Source organism: Panonychus citri, unplaced genomic scaffold (assembly GCF_014898815.1).
Source record: "Panonychus citri isolate SS breed McGregor unplaced genomic scaffold, ASM1489881v1 Contig00139, whole genome shotgun sequence".
In the NCBI taxonomy this organism is placed as follows: Eukaryota; Metazoa; Arthropoda; class Arachnida; order Trombidiformes; family Tetranychidae; genus Panonychus; species Panonychus citri.
Genome location: NW_026515544.1, coordinates 3,098,300 through 3,114,781, shown reverse-complemented (window position 1 = coordinate 3,114,781; position 16,482 = coordinate 3,098,300). Strand labels below are relative to the sequence as shown.

General features: G+C 31.5%; 3 protein-coding genes across 3 annotated transcripts; 1 reads left to right on the top strand and 2 right to left on the bottom strand.

The window, feature by feature from the left end:
• The first annotated feature begins 2,914 nt into the window (after nucleotides 1–2,914).
• On the top strand, nucleotides 2,915–4,989 carry LOC128394085 (ras-related protein Rab-38-like). The gene is made up of 5 exons (XM_053354334.1): nucleotides 2,915–3,164; nucleotides 3,535–3,711; nucleotides 3,802–4,062; nucleotides 4,411–4,554; nucleotides 4,634–4,989. The coding sequence occupies exons 1-5, from the start codon at nucleotides 3,162–3,164 to the stop codon at nucleotides 4,790–4,792; spliced, it is 744 nt and encodes a 247-aa protein (XP_053210309.1). The 5' UTR covers nucleotides 2,915–3,161; the 3' UTR covers nucleotides 4,793–4,989.
• Nucleotides 4,961–10,023, bottom strand: LOC128394079 (uncharacterized). The gene is made up of 7 exons (XM_053354329.1): nucleotides 9,676–10,023; nucleotides 7,865–8,148; nucleotides 6,678–6,836; nucleotides 6,454–6,598; nucleotides 5,956–6,366; nucleotides 5,398–5,522; nucleotides 4,961–5,314 (listed from the first exon to the last, which is right to left on the bottom strand). Exons 1-7 carry the CDS (start codon nucleotides 9,698–9,700, stop codon nucleotides 5,213–5,215), a joined length of 1,251 nt encoding a protein of 416 aa, XP_053210304.1. The 5' UTR covers nucleotides 9,701–10,023; the 3' UTR covers nucleotides 4,961–5,212.
• A 681-nt stretch (nucleotides 10,024–10,704) lies between these two features.
• LOC128394080 (guanine nucleotide-binding protein G(I)/G(S)/G(T) subunit beta-1) lies at nucleotides 10,705–16,460 on the bottom strand. The gene is made up of 7 exons (XM_053354330.1): nucleotides 16,012–16,460; nucleotides 15,624–15,769; nucleotides 15,164–15,457; nucleotides 14,916–15,045; nucleotides 14,415–14,486; nucleotides 14,077–14,293; nucleotides 10,705–11,787 (listed from the first exon to the last, which is right to left on the bottom strand). Exons 1-7 carry the CDS (start codon nucleotides 16,066–16,068, stop codon nucleotides 11,681–11,683), a joined length of 1,023 nt encoding a protein of 340 aa, XP_053210305.1. The 5' UTR covers nucleotides 16,069–16,460; the 3' UTR covers nucleotides 10,705–11,680.
• Between the last annotated feature and the right edge of the window lie 22 nt (nucleotides 16,461–16,482).

Below are 16,482 nucleotides of genomic sequence, written 5' to 3'. Positions count from 1 at the left end.
ATTAATTCTCGTTCTTTTTCTTCAAGGTTTGGAGTTAATCGTCAAAGTTATTTTCAATCCAACAGAGAGATTAGCGAAGGGACAAAACCACTTCTGATAAAAACAAAGAACTTTCAATAATCGGTTAATCAATGAACACAGAGAATAATAATCAAGAAACTAAACGTTTGAACTTCAAAACGATCTAAAATCTTTTAAATAGATACAAAGTTCAATTTTCAAACAAATAATCAATCAGAATTAATGTAATTCATCAAAATGTATTCATATGAATATATGATGATGTTATTCATAATGAATTTGTAACAGTGAGTTCGAATCATATTTTTTTGTCACCACCATATCGAATCAAGAACGACCAGTGCGACCATCGACCACAGCATTAGGAACAGAACCAGGTCTAGGGTCAATTTGATCGGCTATATTGTAGTTTGAATGATTATCAATTGTCATCTCAACAGCCTTGGTATATTTTTAAATTGTTGCCTTGATGCTTAAGCTTTTTGGTTAGGTCTAAGAACGGATTTAGTTGATTGAGATAACATTGATTTCTCAAAATTTCCCTAGGTGTTAATTACAATTAGCCAATCAAAAAGTTGAAACATTTCTACTTTTAAATTACAGTTTAAAAAAAGTATCGTTGTAACTGGTCTAATATTTGATTATTGATCATCAACAGTTAATTGATTTTGATAATTTATTACACTTCGGGAAAGTTGATTATTCATTGATTTACCAACAAGCACTGGAGATACTAAATCAAGTCCATTATGATCTTCCCGATGATAAGTAAGTGGTATTGATTAGTTGTATTGAGTGTTGTGATTAACGATTGATTATTATCATGATCAGTTTTCTTCAGGTCAACAGCGGATGATAAATGACCTTTAAGGGCTAAATTAATCTCGTTCAACGATTAGATTGAATATCTGCCTGTCTAATGGTTTTTCTTGTCTCAAAGACTCGAACTTACTGTTCAATCATAGTACCAACATTATTAGAACAAAATCTAATACACTGAACGGCTTGTGTACGAAAATACTGTTAACGGCTTTCGATAGTGTTAATCATAAAAAGAATCGAACTGAATTAAATTGTTGAGCTCGATCGAGACTCTCAACGAAATTAAGGATTGCAAATTTCTTTCTTAATTCTCAAGTTAACTTGTCTTGACATCCAGGATTTAGATTAACAAGACTAATCATCGATAAATTTTCTCAAGATCAGTAATCAATTAAACGGAAGATAATCATTTATCAGTTAAGTAATAAATAGAAAGTCATTAGATTATTGGTAGATTTGAATGACTGATTTGATTGTCCAAAAAATATCGAATGACCCAGAAAGACAATTAATGGGATAACAATTAAAACTTGGATCTTGGTCCAAAGTTAATAAGATAAACCTTTTTGGATATGTGATGATATATTAATTGATTAAGTGATCAGAGACAATTGTTAATAGCAAAGAGTAAAAAACTTTAAATGACAAAAAGTTATCACAATTAATTACTACGGAAATAAATGAACAATCAACAAAAGGAATAGCTAACAATTGTGGATATGATGTAACACTGCCTGGAAAATAATATTTCATTTCCCTGGAGTTCTGAATGATTCATATTGTCAATATATGTAATCGATCAAATGTAATTAATGAGAATAGTAATTGAAAACAATCAACTTTATTCACCGTCCGAGGGACAAATGCATTAAACATTTTAACCACCGAAGTGGTGATAAAATGTAATGGTGGTCATTACGATCATATCTCTTTTCTTTGAGTTGGAGTCAATTGTTTAGTCCAGAAAATCGGTGTGCAGGTCTACGAGTAAAGGCCACAGTCGCTCATATATTTGCCGTTTCCGATTTTGGGTATTCCATAGTAAGTTTTCATTGAAATGGTTTTCATTTTTAATATTACTCAAGGAGTAAGAAATTAGAATTGTAATTTGTAACCAGGGCGTTTAAGGACATTTATACTAGTATTTTGTCAATTTGTTTCAGTCTTAACTGAAACAATTATGATCGCTATTTACACAATTTGATGATTTTAACAGGTAAATTAAAGGTAAATTGATTGCCTTTTCAACTTGTGATAGTTATCATGAGACTCAAGAGGTGGCAGCTCTTTCCAGGGAAAAGTTAACTTGATTGTTTCTCAACAATTAGTCAAATTTTGCGATTCAATTTGATTAATTATCACTGAATTAATTGAATTGATCTGCTAACTATATATTTAGTCAAATATGAGCTGGTAAAATTTACTAATAGCTTGACTTTAAATGAGGAACTGAAATTAACGGATGATTATAATTATTTTGATTAAATTGCTGTTTCAATTAATATTTTTGATTATATTCAATATTTAAATAATTAATCAAAATTTAGTTAACTAATTTTTACATAGTATAGATTCACTTTGAAAGTATCAACTAATATTTAATTGATTAACTTGTGTCTCTCAGTTTATAAGCAAGAAAACTGTCAAAATTTTGATTGTCATTTTAATGATTAGTAAATCAATACAATTACCAAAATGTAACAACAAACAATTAGGAAAATTTTTGATTGTTCCTCTAGAGTGTGAATCGATTGCGATCTTGATGAAGGACGCAAATCGACTGCTATTGATTAAGATTTGGACAAATTTAAATAACTCTAATCATCGGAATAGCTTTGAAAATGAAATTAATTTTGTTAATTGTCGATTAAGTTACAATAAATTGGAACAGTTTTTTTATTTGATTTGGTTTGGCAAAAGATATCAAATAAAAAACCAAATTAAGTTAAGAAAGAGAAACAATTCCTCTCTTTCTGTTTGTCTGAGCGGATAAATGGACACAATCGCCTGAGGGCTTAAGGATAAAGAGCTTTTGGAAACTCGTTTTTCAACAGCTCATCTTTTATGTATATTTTAAGCTCAAAGTGAAAAAGAATCAACAATTTACAAGAGTTAGTCCATTTGTCTCTGGCTACTTGGATAACCTTGTTGTTAAATTGTTCTCATCTTGTATCATCATCTCATCATTCCAGCGATTGTTATTTTCCCTCCCAAATTGACCTGAAAATCTCGAGTATCTCATCAATCAGCTAATCATTTATCATGTTTTTCTAATTGCTCACAATCAACAGGAACACCAAAATCACCAAGGAACAAAAATGGTAAACTCTAGATTTCTCTGTTCTTATAATATAATTTTCTTTCGTAATTCGTTCAATTATATTTCTACTTTTCGACCTAAAAATATCTTCGTCATTAATATCGATCGTTAATTCAATTTCTACGAGTTCTTTTTTCATGATTTCTCTTGATGAACATCTTCCATTTTAAGAATAACAATTTATCTTATCATCTTTCAACATTTTCTCTTCCTTATTCTCAAATAATCTTCCTAATCTGATTACTAATTATATTTCTTTCTGTTCATTTTCATGTGTAAATATTTGTTATCATTCATCTCCTATTGTGATTACCTGTTAATCGTGTCTCGATCTGTTTAATTTTCCCTGTTAACTGTCAATAATTTTCAAGACAGTCGATAACCATAGTTCATCTGATTCATCTGAGCCTTCAGTTGAAATCAGTTGTCGAAATACAAAAGAACGAAAAATTTTGAAAATTTTAGTTCTTGGTGAAGTTTCTGTTGGAAAAACCAGTCTAATCAAACGATATGTTCACAACTTTTTCTCTCAACATTATCGAGCCACCGTAAGTCCACCAATCTGATCTGATCGCGAAAAGAAAAACAGATAACACAAACTTATCTCTTTTTCATCATTACTATTATCTGACATTTAGATTGGTGTAGATTTTGCCCTGAAACATTTAGTCTGGGAAGATGAATCGGTCATCTTATTACAATTATGGGACATCGCTGGACAAGAGCGATTTGAATCAATGAATCGCGTCTATTATAAAGGTGCCGTTGGATCTTTTATCCTCACGGATGCTTCTAATCCCGATTCTTTCAAATCAGCCATCCGATGGAAGAAAGATTTTGATACCAAGGTAACCATGGAGGATGGACAACCTTCACCATCCATTTTGTTGGTAAACAAGGTGAGATTCTCGTTTTCTCTTCTTCCTCACTTGTACTAATAATGTACTTATATTTCTAAGAAAGAAAGAGAAAGAAAGAGAGAGAGAGAGATACATTCAGACTTCTCTTCTTCTTCTTCTTCTTTTCCTTCTTCTTCCGTGCAACTGCACTGTACCATTGGTCTTGAAAGAAGATAAAGAAAAGGAAGATAAATGATGAGGTAGAAAAATATTTTCCATTTTTTTCCTGTCCATCATTTAGATGTGAAAAAATGTTCTATTGATATTTTTATATGTTCCTTTGGGAAAAACCGCCAGTTTAACAATTGAAATAATGTTTATCATATTTTGACAATTTATCTTCTTCAGTGTGATATTGAAAAGGTTGGAATCGCCAGTGATATTGTCCAGCTTCATAGTTTCGCCCAAGAAAACGGTTTCCTTGCTTGGGCTTACGTTTCTGCCAAGGAAAATATTGGAATCGACGATGCATCTAAGAACTTGATTCGAAAGGTAGTTAATTGATTTCTTTTTCTCTCTCTACAGTTAATCTCACGTTTAATTATCATTTTTGCTTTTTTTCGCTCAACAGGTTCTTGAAAGAATGGAATCAAATGAGCAAACGGAACTAGTGGAAGGTAATCAAACGATTGATCGAAGCGATGTCAAAGTGTTAACCAAAACCACGGCGGTCGATTTGGCCTCAGGTAGACCACAAGATGCTAGGGAGTCAAGTGGTTGTTCCTGTTGACACTTTTTAATTGTGACAATTAGCAAACTTAAAAATCCCTCCAATCATTAGGCAAACACATTCACAACAATCAAACGTCATTTGTTTCAGTCAAAATTGCTGAAAATCAACAATTACTACAAACTCTCAATCATTGACTGGAAATAATTTGATAAAAAATTAATTAAATAACAATAATAAAGTGAAAAAAACTTTAATTACGAGTGTAAATTAATTAATTGCTTTTCAAGCATCGAAAAGGATTTAAATCAATTGGAAACAATTACGATGCTGTTTAGTTGTAAAAAAGAGTAATTAACAAAATAATTTGATTCTCTAAGAGTATATAAAAAAATAATAATGATAGAAAACTTATCAAATCTAATCATTGATTTTTCCAGGATCAAATCAACTTCTTAATTGTGATCAATATTCAACCAATTAAAGTTTCGACTTGATTGAAGTTGGAGTTATAAACAATTTGTTTAGCTTTTCAAGTTTCACCTTATCTCCGGTTACATTGATTTTTCCGGTTGCGAGTCCCTATTAGTTGTAATGGAAGAAAGAAAATCAATTGTTAATTGTTAATTGTATTCACAAGAAAATTAATCAAATCAAAAACTTACATCGGCTAAAGTTAATTTCATCATAACCCATTTAGCAAAGTTATAATCATCAACGGTAGTAACTGTAACGGCTTCGGGGTCACTTCCTCTTCGGACCTTTGGTGCTTCAGTTTTCAAATCGATAACTAAAAAAATTAATAGAAAAACAATCAAGTTAATTAGTAGAGGGAAAAAAATCAAAGGTAAACTTAATCAGCATTCATATTATAATAGTAACAATTTTTATCGTGATTAAAATTATTTCATGGATGAGCAATCAAGAAAATAACATTAGTCACAATAATCAAATTTATACTATGATCAGTTAATTAGTGGACCAATAATTCAAATTGTAATGATTAATTTACAAACTGAAAATGTCAATTGATTGACAAATGCGTGAGTGTAACTTTGGTATTGTCTTTTGTTTTGTTTGTTGCTGATTGTCAATTACAATTTAACAATTGACACAATCATGACAAAGACAAATATTACACATTCTAGATGATTAAAGTTAATTGTCAAATTTGATTGTTTGGGTTTGAAAGAATTGATTGATTAATTGGTTAGCATTCTCACCCCATTGTGATACAATGTTTCCCTCTTTGGTTATGTTAAATTGATGTGAACCGGAGGCTTGATTGTGTAGACCAGGGATTCGGACAATTCGTTGGACCAAATCAATGATAACATATTCACTTCGAAGTCCAGGTTTAAGGGGCTGATCGACCAGAATATCAACGGCTAACGGTAATTCTGGTGTTTTACCCAATTTCTGGAACTCAAGCCACAGGGAATTTAATCTTTGCATCAACATGATGTTTCCCTTGATCTTGATCTTTCCCATCATGAAGAGACGCTGAGGATTGACCTTACCCACCATTACCTTGAGTAGGTCATCATCGTCCATGGTGATGATACAATCAGGCTTAACTCCTCTAGGCGCTTCTCGGTAACAAACAACATCGGCGGTCGATTTGTTATCAGCAGCTGATTGGATTAAAAGGCAAAACAATTAATGAAATTACGTTTACAAACAATTGGATTGATTAATAATTAAGTTCTATCAGTACTTACTCCATACACACGCTGGTTTACCGTTTTTAAGTACATTGAATTGAAAGATAACTCGCAATTTCCTCATGTATTCAGGTTCCTCTTGAGCTCGATTCATGAAAACGTTAAATATCAGATCACATTTATGTCCAGAGATTGGAATTTTCTAAGAATATGAGAAATCACATTACAATTATAATCCGTTGGTTTAATTGTCCTTTGAAAGGTTAATTGTTTCAACTCACTTCAACATCAGGATCCGATTCATAATCACCGGATTGATTTGATTGATTGTTTGACGAAGGTGGTGATTGAACATTTGTTGATTCTTCAGCCCAAAGTTGTTGTAATTTTTGAGCTGCTAAAATGTTTCCAGAGATTTTCAATTTCCCACTCATGAAAGCCTACAATTAAAAGAGGACAATTAATCAAATTGATAAAACAAAAAACGATTTAAGTCTTGAATGGCAATAATTATGAAAAAAAAACCAACAGAGAGACAAATTGAACAAGTAAAACTTTACCGTTAATTATTTGGATGAAATTAAATTTTTGAAAAAAACAAACAACTAAATTGTTGCTACAAAGTCAAGTTAAATTGTAAGAATGACGATTTGAAATCATCTTGACTGAAAATCTATGAGAAGAAACTAAATCAATGATCAATTAAGCAAATCAATCAATTGGATACACTCACGTATCGATTTTTCATTGATAATCGTTTTGTTTGATAAAACAAATCAACAATCAGTTGATCACAATCATAACTTAATAGTTACTTTTGAATTTAGCACAATTTGACCTGAATTAAGTGTGTGTTTAGTTGAATCATTTTCAAAATGATCAAATCACTGATCAAAACAAACTTACAATATGAATGAAAATCAAGCTAATCACTACAAAGGTGGAATTAATTTTTTCCTTGTTCACGCAATTAAAAGTGAAAATTTTAGACCAAAAATTAAACCTAAAACTCAATTAACTTAAAATCTTTTCCTTGAATTGATTCCAAATTTTCAATCTCAACATAAATACCAACTAAAGATACTTTCAATTCACTTAAGGCCATTTACCGAACCAGGTCAACCAATTGATTCAATAAAAGTGCATCAACGTGTAATGAGAGACGCTACTTGTAAGTAATCAACTATCAACAAGAATCAGAACAACAACAACAATCAAGGTACAAAAATAGCAATCAGACTAACAGACACAATAATAAGTAAACAATCAGCAATCTCAATCAATATAATCACTATGAGAAGACTAATAAACTCAAATTAACTTGATCGTTGAGAAAAAGTGAAAAAAGTAAAATCTAATTCTAAGAATTGGATCAATCGACAATTAAATTGAATCTAAATTAATCTTTAAAGTTGGCAAATCTATCAATCGGCATCTCGACAATTAATTTGAGATGATCAACAATTACCCTCATCGCATCTTCTTTGCCCTCGAATATCCGACAAACGGAATCATCTTCAATGGTCAGTGAACAATCGGGTTTTCCAGCCTTGGGTGGACCTCGATGAATGGCACCGTCGCCGTTTTTAAAGTCACAAGTCCAAACGGAGGCCGGTTTACCGCCTTTAAGTATATTCCATTGGTAAACGGTTTTAATTGTTGGGATAATTGTCTTCATTTCGGATAATTTTTTGGCAGCCCAGTTCTCGAAGACGGCATCAATACGACAATCGATTGGTCCTCCATTGGAAGCTAAATTGTTTGAGAACGAGAAAAACAAGGTCAAAACAAATTAATTTAGATAATTAAATGGTAAATTAAATGTTATTCTTAATGGTGTTAATCAAAAAGAGGGGAAATTTAATAGAAGTTAATTGTTTTGTTTTTCTTGGTTCTTTTTTAAAGGAAAAAACTAAATGAATTTAATTTATTATCTAATAGCTTTTGATGTTGTTGATTGTTGTTACTGATTTACTAATTGTTAACTGCCATTGAACAATCATGAACCTTTGCTGTAGTTGACCGGCTTTAAGTTAAGGGTTAATTGTTAGTTGAACAATGTTAATGTTTTCTAAGTTTATTATTAACAATTACATTTTCTTGTCTAATCGTTGTTAATCAAGGTGTTAATCAATGATTAGACTACAAATGATTTGCTAAGAAAAAGTAATCGCTTCAATGATTGGTAACATGATTAACCAAGCAAATTGTTGTTTTCGTTGATTGTGATTTACCTGTTTGGTTGATATTATCATTATGATAACATAAAAGGTTAATTGTTAATCATTCAAGGCTAAATAGTTAACAGGAAGAAGAATCGTCAATCGTTTTTTAAATTAATCACAATTTAAGTTGAACAATTAACAAAAAAAAAAGGAGAAGATAAAAAACAAAATCATAGTAATATTTAAGTCTCAAAGTTAATCAAGTCAAGAGATTGAATTAATTTGGAGGAAATCAAATATCAATAAATATGTCCGTATGTGTATGAGGCTATTGGAATTAGTAAATTGTTATAAAATGATTAAGCTAATCACGTTTGATTAATGAAGCGCAATGAGATGTTGGAGTGAAACAATTTGTGTATACATAATATAAGATTGCAAATGATTACTTGAGTACGTTTAAAGTAACACGCAATCAACTAAGTGATTAAACAAATAGTGATATGTCATAATAGAAGAGACAATATTTGTCTATATTAATATCAACAATTTAATTGTAATCATTGTGATTACAAATGATAATCAAAAGTTAATATTACAAAGCAAATTGAATTAACCTTATACAAGAGTCAATGGTTTGGCCTTTCAATGTTTTTCCTTGGTAATATTTTGTTAATCACTTGTAATCCAATTTGAATTAAGATAATTAGGTATTAATTTTTGTTTATATTCTTAATCACTATTGATGATCATCATCATCATTTGATTGTAATTCTGATTGAGGTCAGAAAAAAAAGAAAGTTAAATTTGCCTCGTGGACACAACAGTAAATGTATTTTTAGATGTTGATGTTTCATTTTCAAAATGGATTCTTGTTTGTTGTATATTTAAACATCAACAATTGACACAAATTCAATTAAATTGTTGATGTTTGAATTACAATTAACTATTCAATGACAATATGTACAAGATAAGATACACAAATGATATACAGAGTAATTAATAAACAATACACATAAAACAATCGCCGGTGTTATCAACATGGTAAATGTGAATGAATATCATGAAAGAGGATCAGAGAAACGTTTCAACTGGGTAACAATTAAATACTTACAATTAGCTGTAGTAGTTGAAGCCATGTTATCAATAGTTAAGATGTTTAATTGGTAATAATAATTGTCACTAATAAAAAGGAAAACAATTTAATGATGTTTCAAGTAATACAATCAAGATGAACATTCACCCACAACAAGAGATATAGAAAGTGAGTGAGTAGATGATGAGGAAGATGAGGATGATGAGAGAGAGATGGGTTTTCCTGGTTACTACAATTAGATTGTGAAGAAGAGGAAAACCAGAGAAAATAATAGAAAAGTTAATTGTTGTAACCACAGAATTAGTTGATTAGTAGATTGATCTCAATGATAGTGACTCAAGACACTTTTTGCCATTAATTCAGGTAGAAAATGAGTGAGAAGGTTAGTGAGTAAATGGGAGAGAGAAAATGATAAAGGGAGATTATCATCATGACGAGAGATGTTTAAATTATTAATTGTAAACCTGATTCGTCTTGACAATCAAGTAAACCGGTTTTCTATTTAGTTGATTATTTCATGATGAAAATGAACCATTGAAGATAATCAACTTGATAGAAAGTCAACAATTAGGTTAATTATTTTTGATTAGTTAACAAAATTGATTAATTGACATTTTCACTTTTTGTTTCAACTTGAAAAGTTTTCATCTCATAAATTAAATTATTTTATTAATCCAACTACAGATTAATCAACTCAATTTACTAATATTTTCGTCAACAATTTAATCACATAGACTTTTAATCTTATGATGAAAACATTTCACTGATTATGATGGATTTTGATAATATTCTGGTAATCAAGTAAATCGCAATAATTTAATCCAAAGATTTGCTTTCTAATCGTATTGGAGATTAGTAGAAATTTTCGCGAATTTTGTTTATTAACAGTTTTCGAACCGTTTTAATTAGAAATGAATTGTTGACCAACAGAGAAACTAATTAAGGTCTCATTTTTTCGTGATTTTTCTTTTCTTTTTGCTTAACGATTTAAAGAGAAAAATTTGAATAAGACAAAAAACAAAAACAAAAGGTGAGCTGATAATGAAGTTTGATGATGATGATGATTGTTTATAAAATTGCAGGGATTTGGAATTGAAAATTACATAACTGTTTACATCATGATTACTGAAATTAGTTATTTTTTAAAACAAAATTACACATACAACAGATCATAACGAGGAGATGGAGGAAGAGAAAGAAAAAGATAGAATGAGAGAGAGAAAGAGAGAGAGAGAGGTGGGAGAGGAGGATTTGTGCGATATTAATGAAGATGAAAATGATGAGAATGATGAGAGTGGAGGGAGAGGGAGGAAGAGAGAAAGAGGAAAAAGACTATGAGGAAATAACCCTTTGAAGAATCGAGTTGATTGTGTATGATTGGTAAATAATGGTGGGTATGAAAAGAGTTTTTTCTTGTTGTTTGTCATTGAATAAAACAGAACGTGAATAAGACTTGAAGAGAGGAGATAGAGAAGATTTTGAAAATGTTTTCGTTTTTGCTTTGTTTCCATTTTTGTTTTTTTCTTTTGCAATCTGGCAACATGTTTGTGTTTTTTATTGCCGAAATATCGGTTAACAATAATGAGATAATCATCATGGTAAATATATTAATTATAGTAAATGAAATCCACTCGAAGATGGTTTGATTTGTGTGTTGTAGTATGTTAGGTTTTTTTGTGTGTTTGGTTGGTTCATTTTTTGAAATTTTTTTCGGTTTCTTTAATTGTTGGTGATCAACGTTGTTTGCTGGTTGCAATGATACAACTTGTGTTTTCGTGTATATATTGATATTGGTTGTAGTACTTGATTTTTCTGTTGCTGTTTTAATTGTTAACGTTGTTGACATTGTTGATGTAGTAGTGGTTGTTTTTGTTGTTGTATTTGTAGATGTTAATGTAGATGATTTTGTTGTTGTTGTTGTTGTAGTTGATGTTAATTGGTTAATTGTATTGTAATTTGTTTTAATGGTTGGTTGTAATTTTAATATTTGGTTGATGATGTTGACTTTGTTTTCCTTTTCCAATCAATTCCAGATTTTAAGGAAACTGTCCCATGATCCTGTAGCTACGGCCATTCCGTCTTCCGTCACTCCTAAGCAACTAACTCGGTTGTCATGACCAGCCAATACACCTGAGATTATGCAGATAATAAAAAATGATTAGAATATGGTAATAATAATAAATGAATAGAAGAAAAAAAATTGTGTTGGAAATAAAAATCAGGAAAGAAACATGGAGCTACAAATAAGAGTGATTGATGGATTCGGTGTGAGCATTTGAAGAATAGGATGAAAGGAATATGTTGATGAAGAGAAAAAGTGATGAGGATGAAGATGATGAAGATAGTAGAGTGGATGAAGATGGAAAAGAAGTGGTGTAAGCAAAAGATGGAGAGATTTTGGGTATGAGATTGCGCGAAGGTAGTAAAAGGAAGAAGGAAGAAGGAGGGTGGCGGTGAACAAGGAGGAGCAAAAGGAGAGAAGAGCAAAAAAATTATGTTTATTTCACTGGACTTGTTGATTAAAATACTAAGTAATAATCAAGTGAACAACAAATCAGTGAGTAATGAATGAATGAGAGAGAGAGAGCGAAGTGTATGATCTTTAAAGAAACAAAAAGGAAGTAAAATTAAATAGACTTAAGATTCATGTTAAATTCAATTAGACACTGCGACTGACGTAAACATAGATAATTGAAATTCATGCTGAGAAATCAACACATAAAATTGTGAGAAAGAGAGATGAAAATTATTCCAAGATGAGGTTTGATTGATATTGAACAAAGTGATTGGGAAAATCATTCACTATTAACTAAACAATCATTATTAAATGTAAGAATATTCATTAAGATCTTCCTCAATTAACAAAAACAAAACAAGAAGCAGTCAATAAGAGAGAGAGAGAGAGAGAGGAGAGAGAGAAAATTAAGAAACAATGAAATAACTAAAAATAATAAAAATCTATAAAAAGAAATTGAGTAAATATAAATTGCTAATTACAATTATGAACCTGGTAAGTCTTGAAATAGAGATTATCTAATATTGGGTAATGATTAGATGAGGAAGCAATTAAATTGATTGTTGCAAATAATCAAGGATTTGAAAAAGGAATTAGAAAAAGATAACATCAGCAATATGGGAAAACAGTAAATACTGATATAAATCTAGATCAAAACCACAAATTTCGGTAAGATGAGCATTAATGGTTCGAGTTAGGGACCTGTTGGTATAGCGAACAGGTTAGCTTTCAGTTGGTACGATTAATTCATTGTAAACGGAGTTAAGGTCATTTCTCATTTGGTTGAACTAAACAAGGTTAGGTTTGGTTAGGTTCGGTCACTTAATATATTGTCTACTAGAGTATAACAGATGATTAAAATAGATTTTGTTCTAATCATTATATAAATTAAATTAGCAAATTAATCTATTAACTGGACATTGATGAGAATTGATTTTATCGACTTAAGCTTCTAACTCTTGATCAGTTATAGTTTACTAACCCCTCAATTTGGACTACAAGGTCCATTTTCATGAGATCAATTCCCTGGTCCTTCATTCTGAATGATTGTTTTGAAACAAAAAAAAACAATTAACCTTAACAACTCAAGTATAAATATTGAGTATCAATACTCAAGTGAGAGACCTTTGAGGACCAATGTGGAAAAGGGTTCCATGTGAACAGTAGTTGAACATGGGTCAGTCGGCCCTAAGCGATAGGGAGAAATCCCTAACCAAAGTCCGTAAGTTTAACTATCTTACATATTAATAATACATGATTGATCAACTATTATGATCAATTTTTCAATACGAAGGCCTGAACATCATTATACTCATAAGGTTCAATTAATTAACCATTTTGTCTCTCTACTCTTACTGGCAACTATTTGACAAGGGAGTCATCAACTAATAATCAAAATAATCAGCAAAATTTGACAGATACGAATCAGAGGGAGAGTGAGAATAAAAAGGTCGGAAAAATTGACACTAGAAAAAGAATATTGAAGAATCACAAGAAAAAAGATGAAAAGAAAGCAGAGAGAAAAAGATGGAGGATGCAGCATATAGAATAAGGATAACATAGTTAAATGATGAATCTGAATAAGAAGATTATGGTTGATGAAGAAGAGTGAGGAATGAATTGAATGAAGGTACTATTAACACCTAAGTGAATCAAGCAAATCTGATTAGTTGTTTTACAATTTTGCTGATAGTAACTAATCAAGTCTAATCAGTTTGACTTTCATAAATAAATATAGAAAGAGAGAAGCGCCTGAAGGAGGAAGGGTGTATAGAATAAGGAAAGTAGATAACATTGTGAAATGAGATGAATGAAAATTTGAATTGTGAAGATAAAATATTGGTAAATGATGATGACAGAAGTGTAAGGAAGTGCTGTTGATACGAATGAATGTAAATGATTACCGGCTCTTTCTGCTTTCATAGAGTCCCAAACATTACAGTTGAAATCATCATAACCGGCTAATAAAAGTCTTCCACTCTTGGAGAATGCAACAGAGGTAATTCCACAAATGATGTTATCATGGGAGTACATAGCCAATTCTTGGTCAGCTCTAATATCGAAAAGACGACAAGTAGCATCATCTGAGCCAGTTGCAAAGGCATAGCCATTTGGAAAAAACTATCAATATGAAAAAAAAGAAAAAAATATAATTAGTCAATTAATTTGACGAAAAAAAACAAACATATAATTGTTGAGAAGAAAAATGAAAATAATCAATTGAATTTCTGAAAATACTCACCGTGACTGCGTTTATGTCAGACTCATGACCAGGGAAAGTTTGCTTACATTGGCCATCTCGAATATCCCACAACTTGATTAGAAATGGTGACAATCATGTTAATTATCACATGAAAAGAGAAAAAAGAGAAATGAGAAAAAAATTAATGAATGTTCAGGGAGAAAGAAGAGAAAAAAAGAGAAAAGAGCTAAAAGATAAAAGGTAAACATCTTTGAGCATTTAAACAAGGGCGAGGCACACATTGAGTCAAGGATACTCAATGGAAAAAAGTATATTTGTGGACTGGAGAAAAAAGTGAATACCCCTCTGCGCAATGGAACAACTCTTCGAATAAAATTACATAATTTTCTTCCTCTGCGCTTAGGGGTAGAAAATATTTTCTCGATTTCACAAATTTGCTTTTTTTCGTTTCGATTTTTTTTCTTATTATTATTCTGGGTTCTCTTATCGTTTTGTTTAAAGGGTAGAAGCACAAGTTTGCACTCTAAGCTTTATGAGTACCTTAGCTGAAGCGTCACAGGCTCCAGAGACAAATGTACGATTATCAGGAGATAATGAAAGGGACATGACATCTCCTGTGTGTCCAGTAAAGGATGTACACTGTTGGCCAGTCTCAATATCCCAAAGAGCACTAATGATGAGGGAGGTAGAAGTGCGGAGAGAGAGAGAGAGAAAGAGAGAAAGATAGACAGAGAATATAAGAATTTGCCTTTGAATTACTGAAGGGATCAAGGAATGAGTTGCCTTACCAAGTCATATCTCCAGAACTAGTGACGATTTGGTTATCGTCTAAAAATCGACAGCAAGATAAATAACCAGTGTGGCCTGGTAGTTCACGACTAACTCGAACATTTCCTTCCCTTGTTTTTAAACTGTAGATCGAGCATATATTATCTAGACCTCCACAGGCAACATAAGAACCTGATGGGGCATAGGCACAAGTCATGACCCAGCTAGACCTCAATGGAATGGCATGGACTTTATTTGTGGTGTATGCGTCCCAAACTATTAATTTACCATCCTGAGAGGCTGATACAAGGTATCTGTTTCATATTGATCCAAATTGACAGACCAAGATTGATGAAGAAAAGATGTTTACATGAATGCAGTTTAAATGTAATCAACCAAATTTAGGTTTTCTTTTTCACTGGTGATGGTGGGGGTAAGAAAATTGCAAAAGGTTATTTGCTCATTAACCGATCAACTTACCTAGAATCAGATCCCCAATGCATGGCGTAAATTTTAGCTAAATGCCCACGAAGTGTTCTTCTAGTCCGCATTTGGATGCGGCCAACAGGTTCCATACTACTTGTAGCTTGGACAAGAGTAGTATCGCAAGCGGCTTTCCTAGCATCCTATGGAAGGCAAATAGTAAACCAATTATGTATTAAAACCAAATTATAAATAAAATAGAGGATAAAACATAGAGAAAAAGAAAGGGAGAGAGAAAGAGAAAGAGAGAGAGAAAGGAAGAGAGAAAGAGGAAAGAGAGAGGATAGAGAAAGAGAGAGAGAGAGAGAAAGAGAAAGTTCTATGATAGAGAACAAAAAGAAAAAAAGGTAATAAAAAAAATAATGAAATAAATACTTATTCTTACCCTGATTGTATTCTTCAAGGTTTCTGCTTCTTGTCTCAAATTATCCAATTCATTCATTTTGCGAATTTAATTGATGAAAAAAAAATGGTAGGATGAAGGTGATGGTGATAATGAGATGATGAGAGGAGAGAAGAGGAGAAAGAGAAACTAAGAGAGAAAGAGAGAAAGAGAGAGAGAGAGAGAAAAAGAGAAAAGCGAATATGAGTGTTTTTGTGTTTGTATATAATGTGAACGGTGAAATAAAAATGGTGGTAACGGTAAGAATGAAAGATAGAGAGAGAGAGAGTTTAAAGATACACAGAGACAGAGAGAGTGTGGTGATGGTGGTGGTGAACAGAGTAGAGAGAGAAAATAGGCAGATGATAAGAGAGAGAATAAGCGCTGTCAGAAAGAGTAAAAGCAGCAGCTTTGATTCTTACGCTGATCAGGACAGAGGATTAATGTTCATCATTCTATGTGATTTCCTATGCG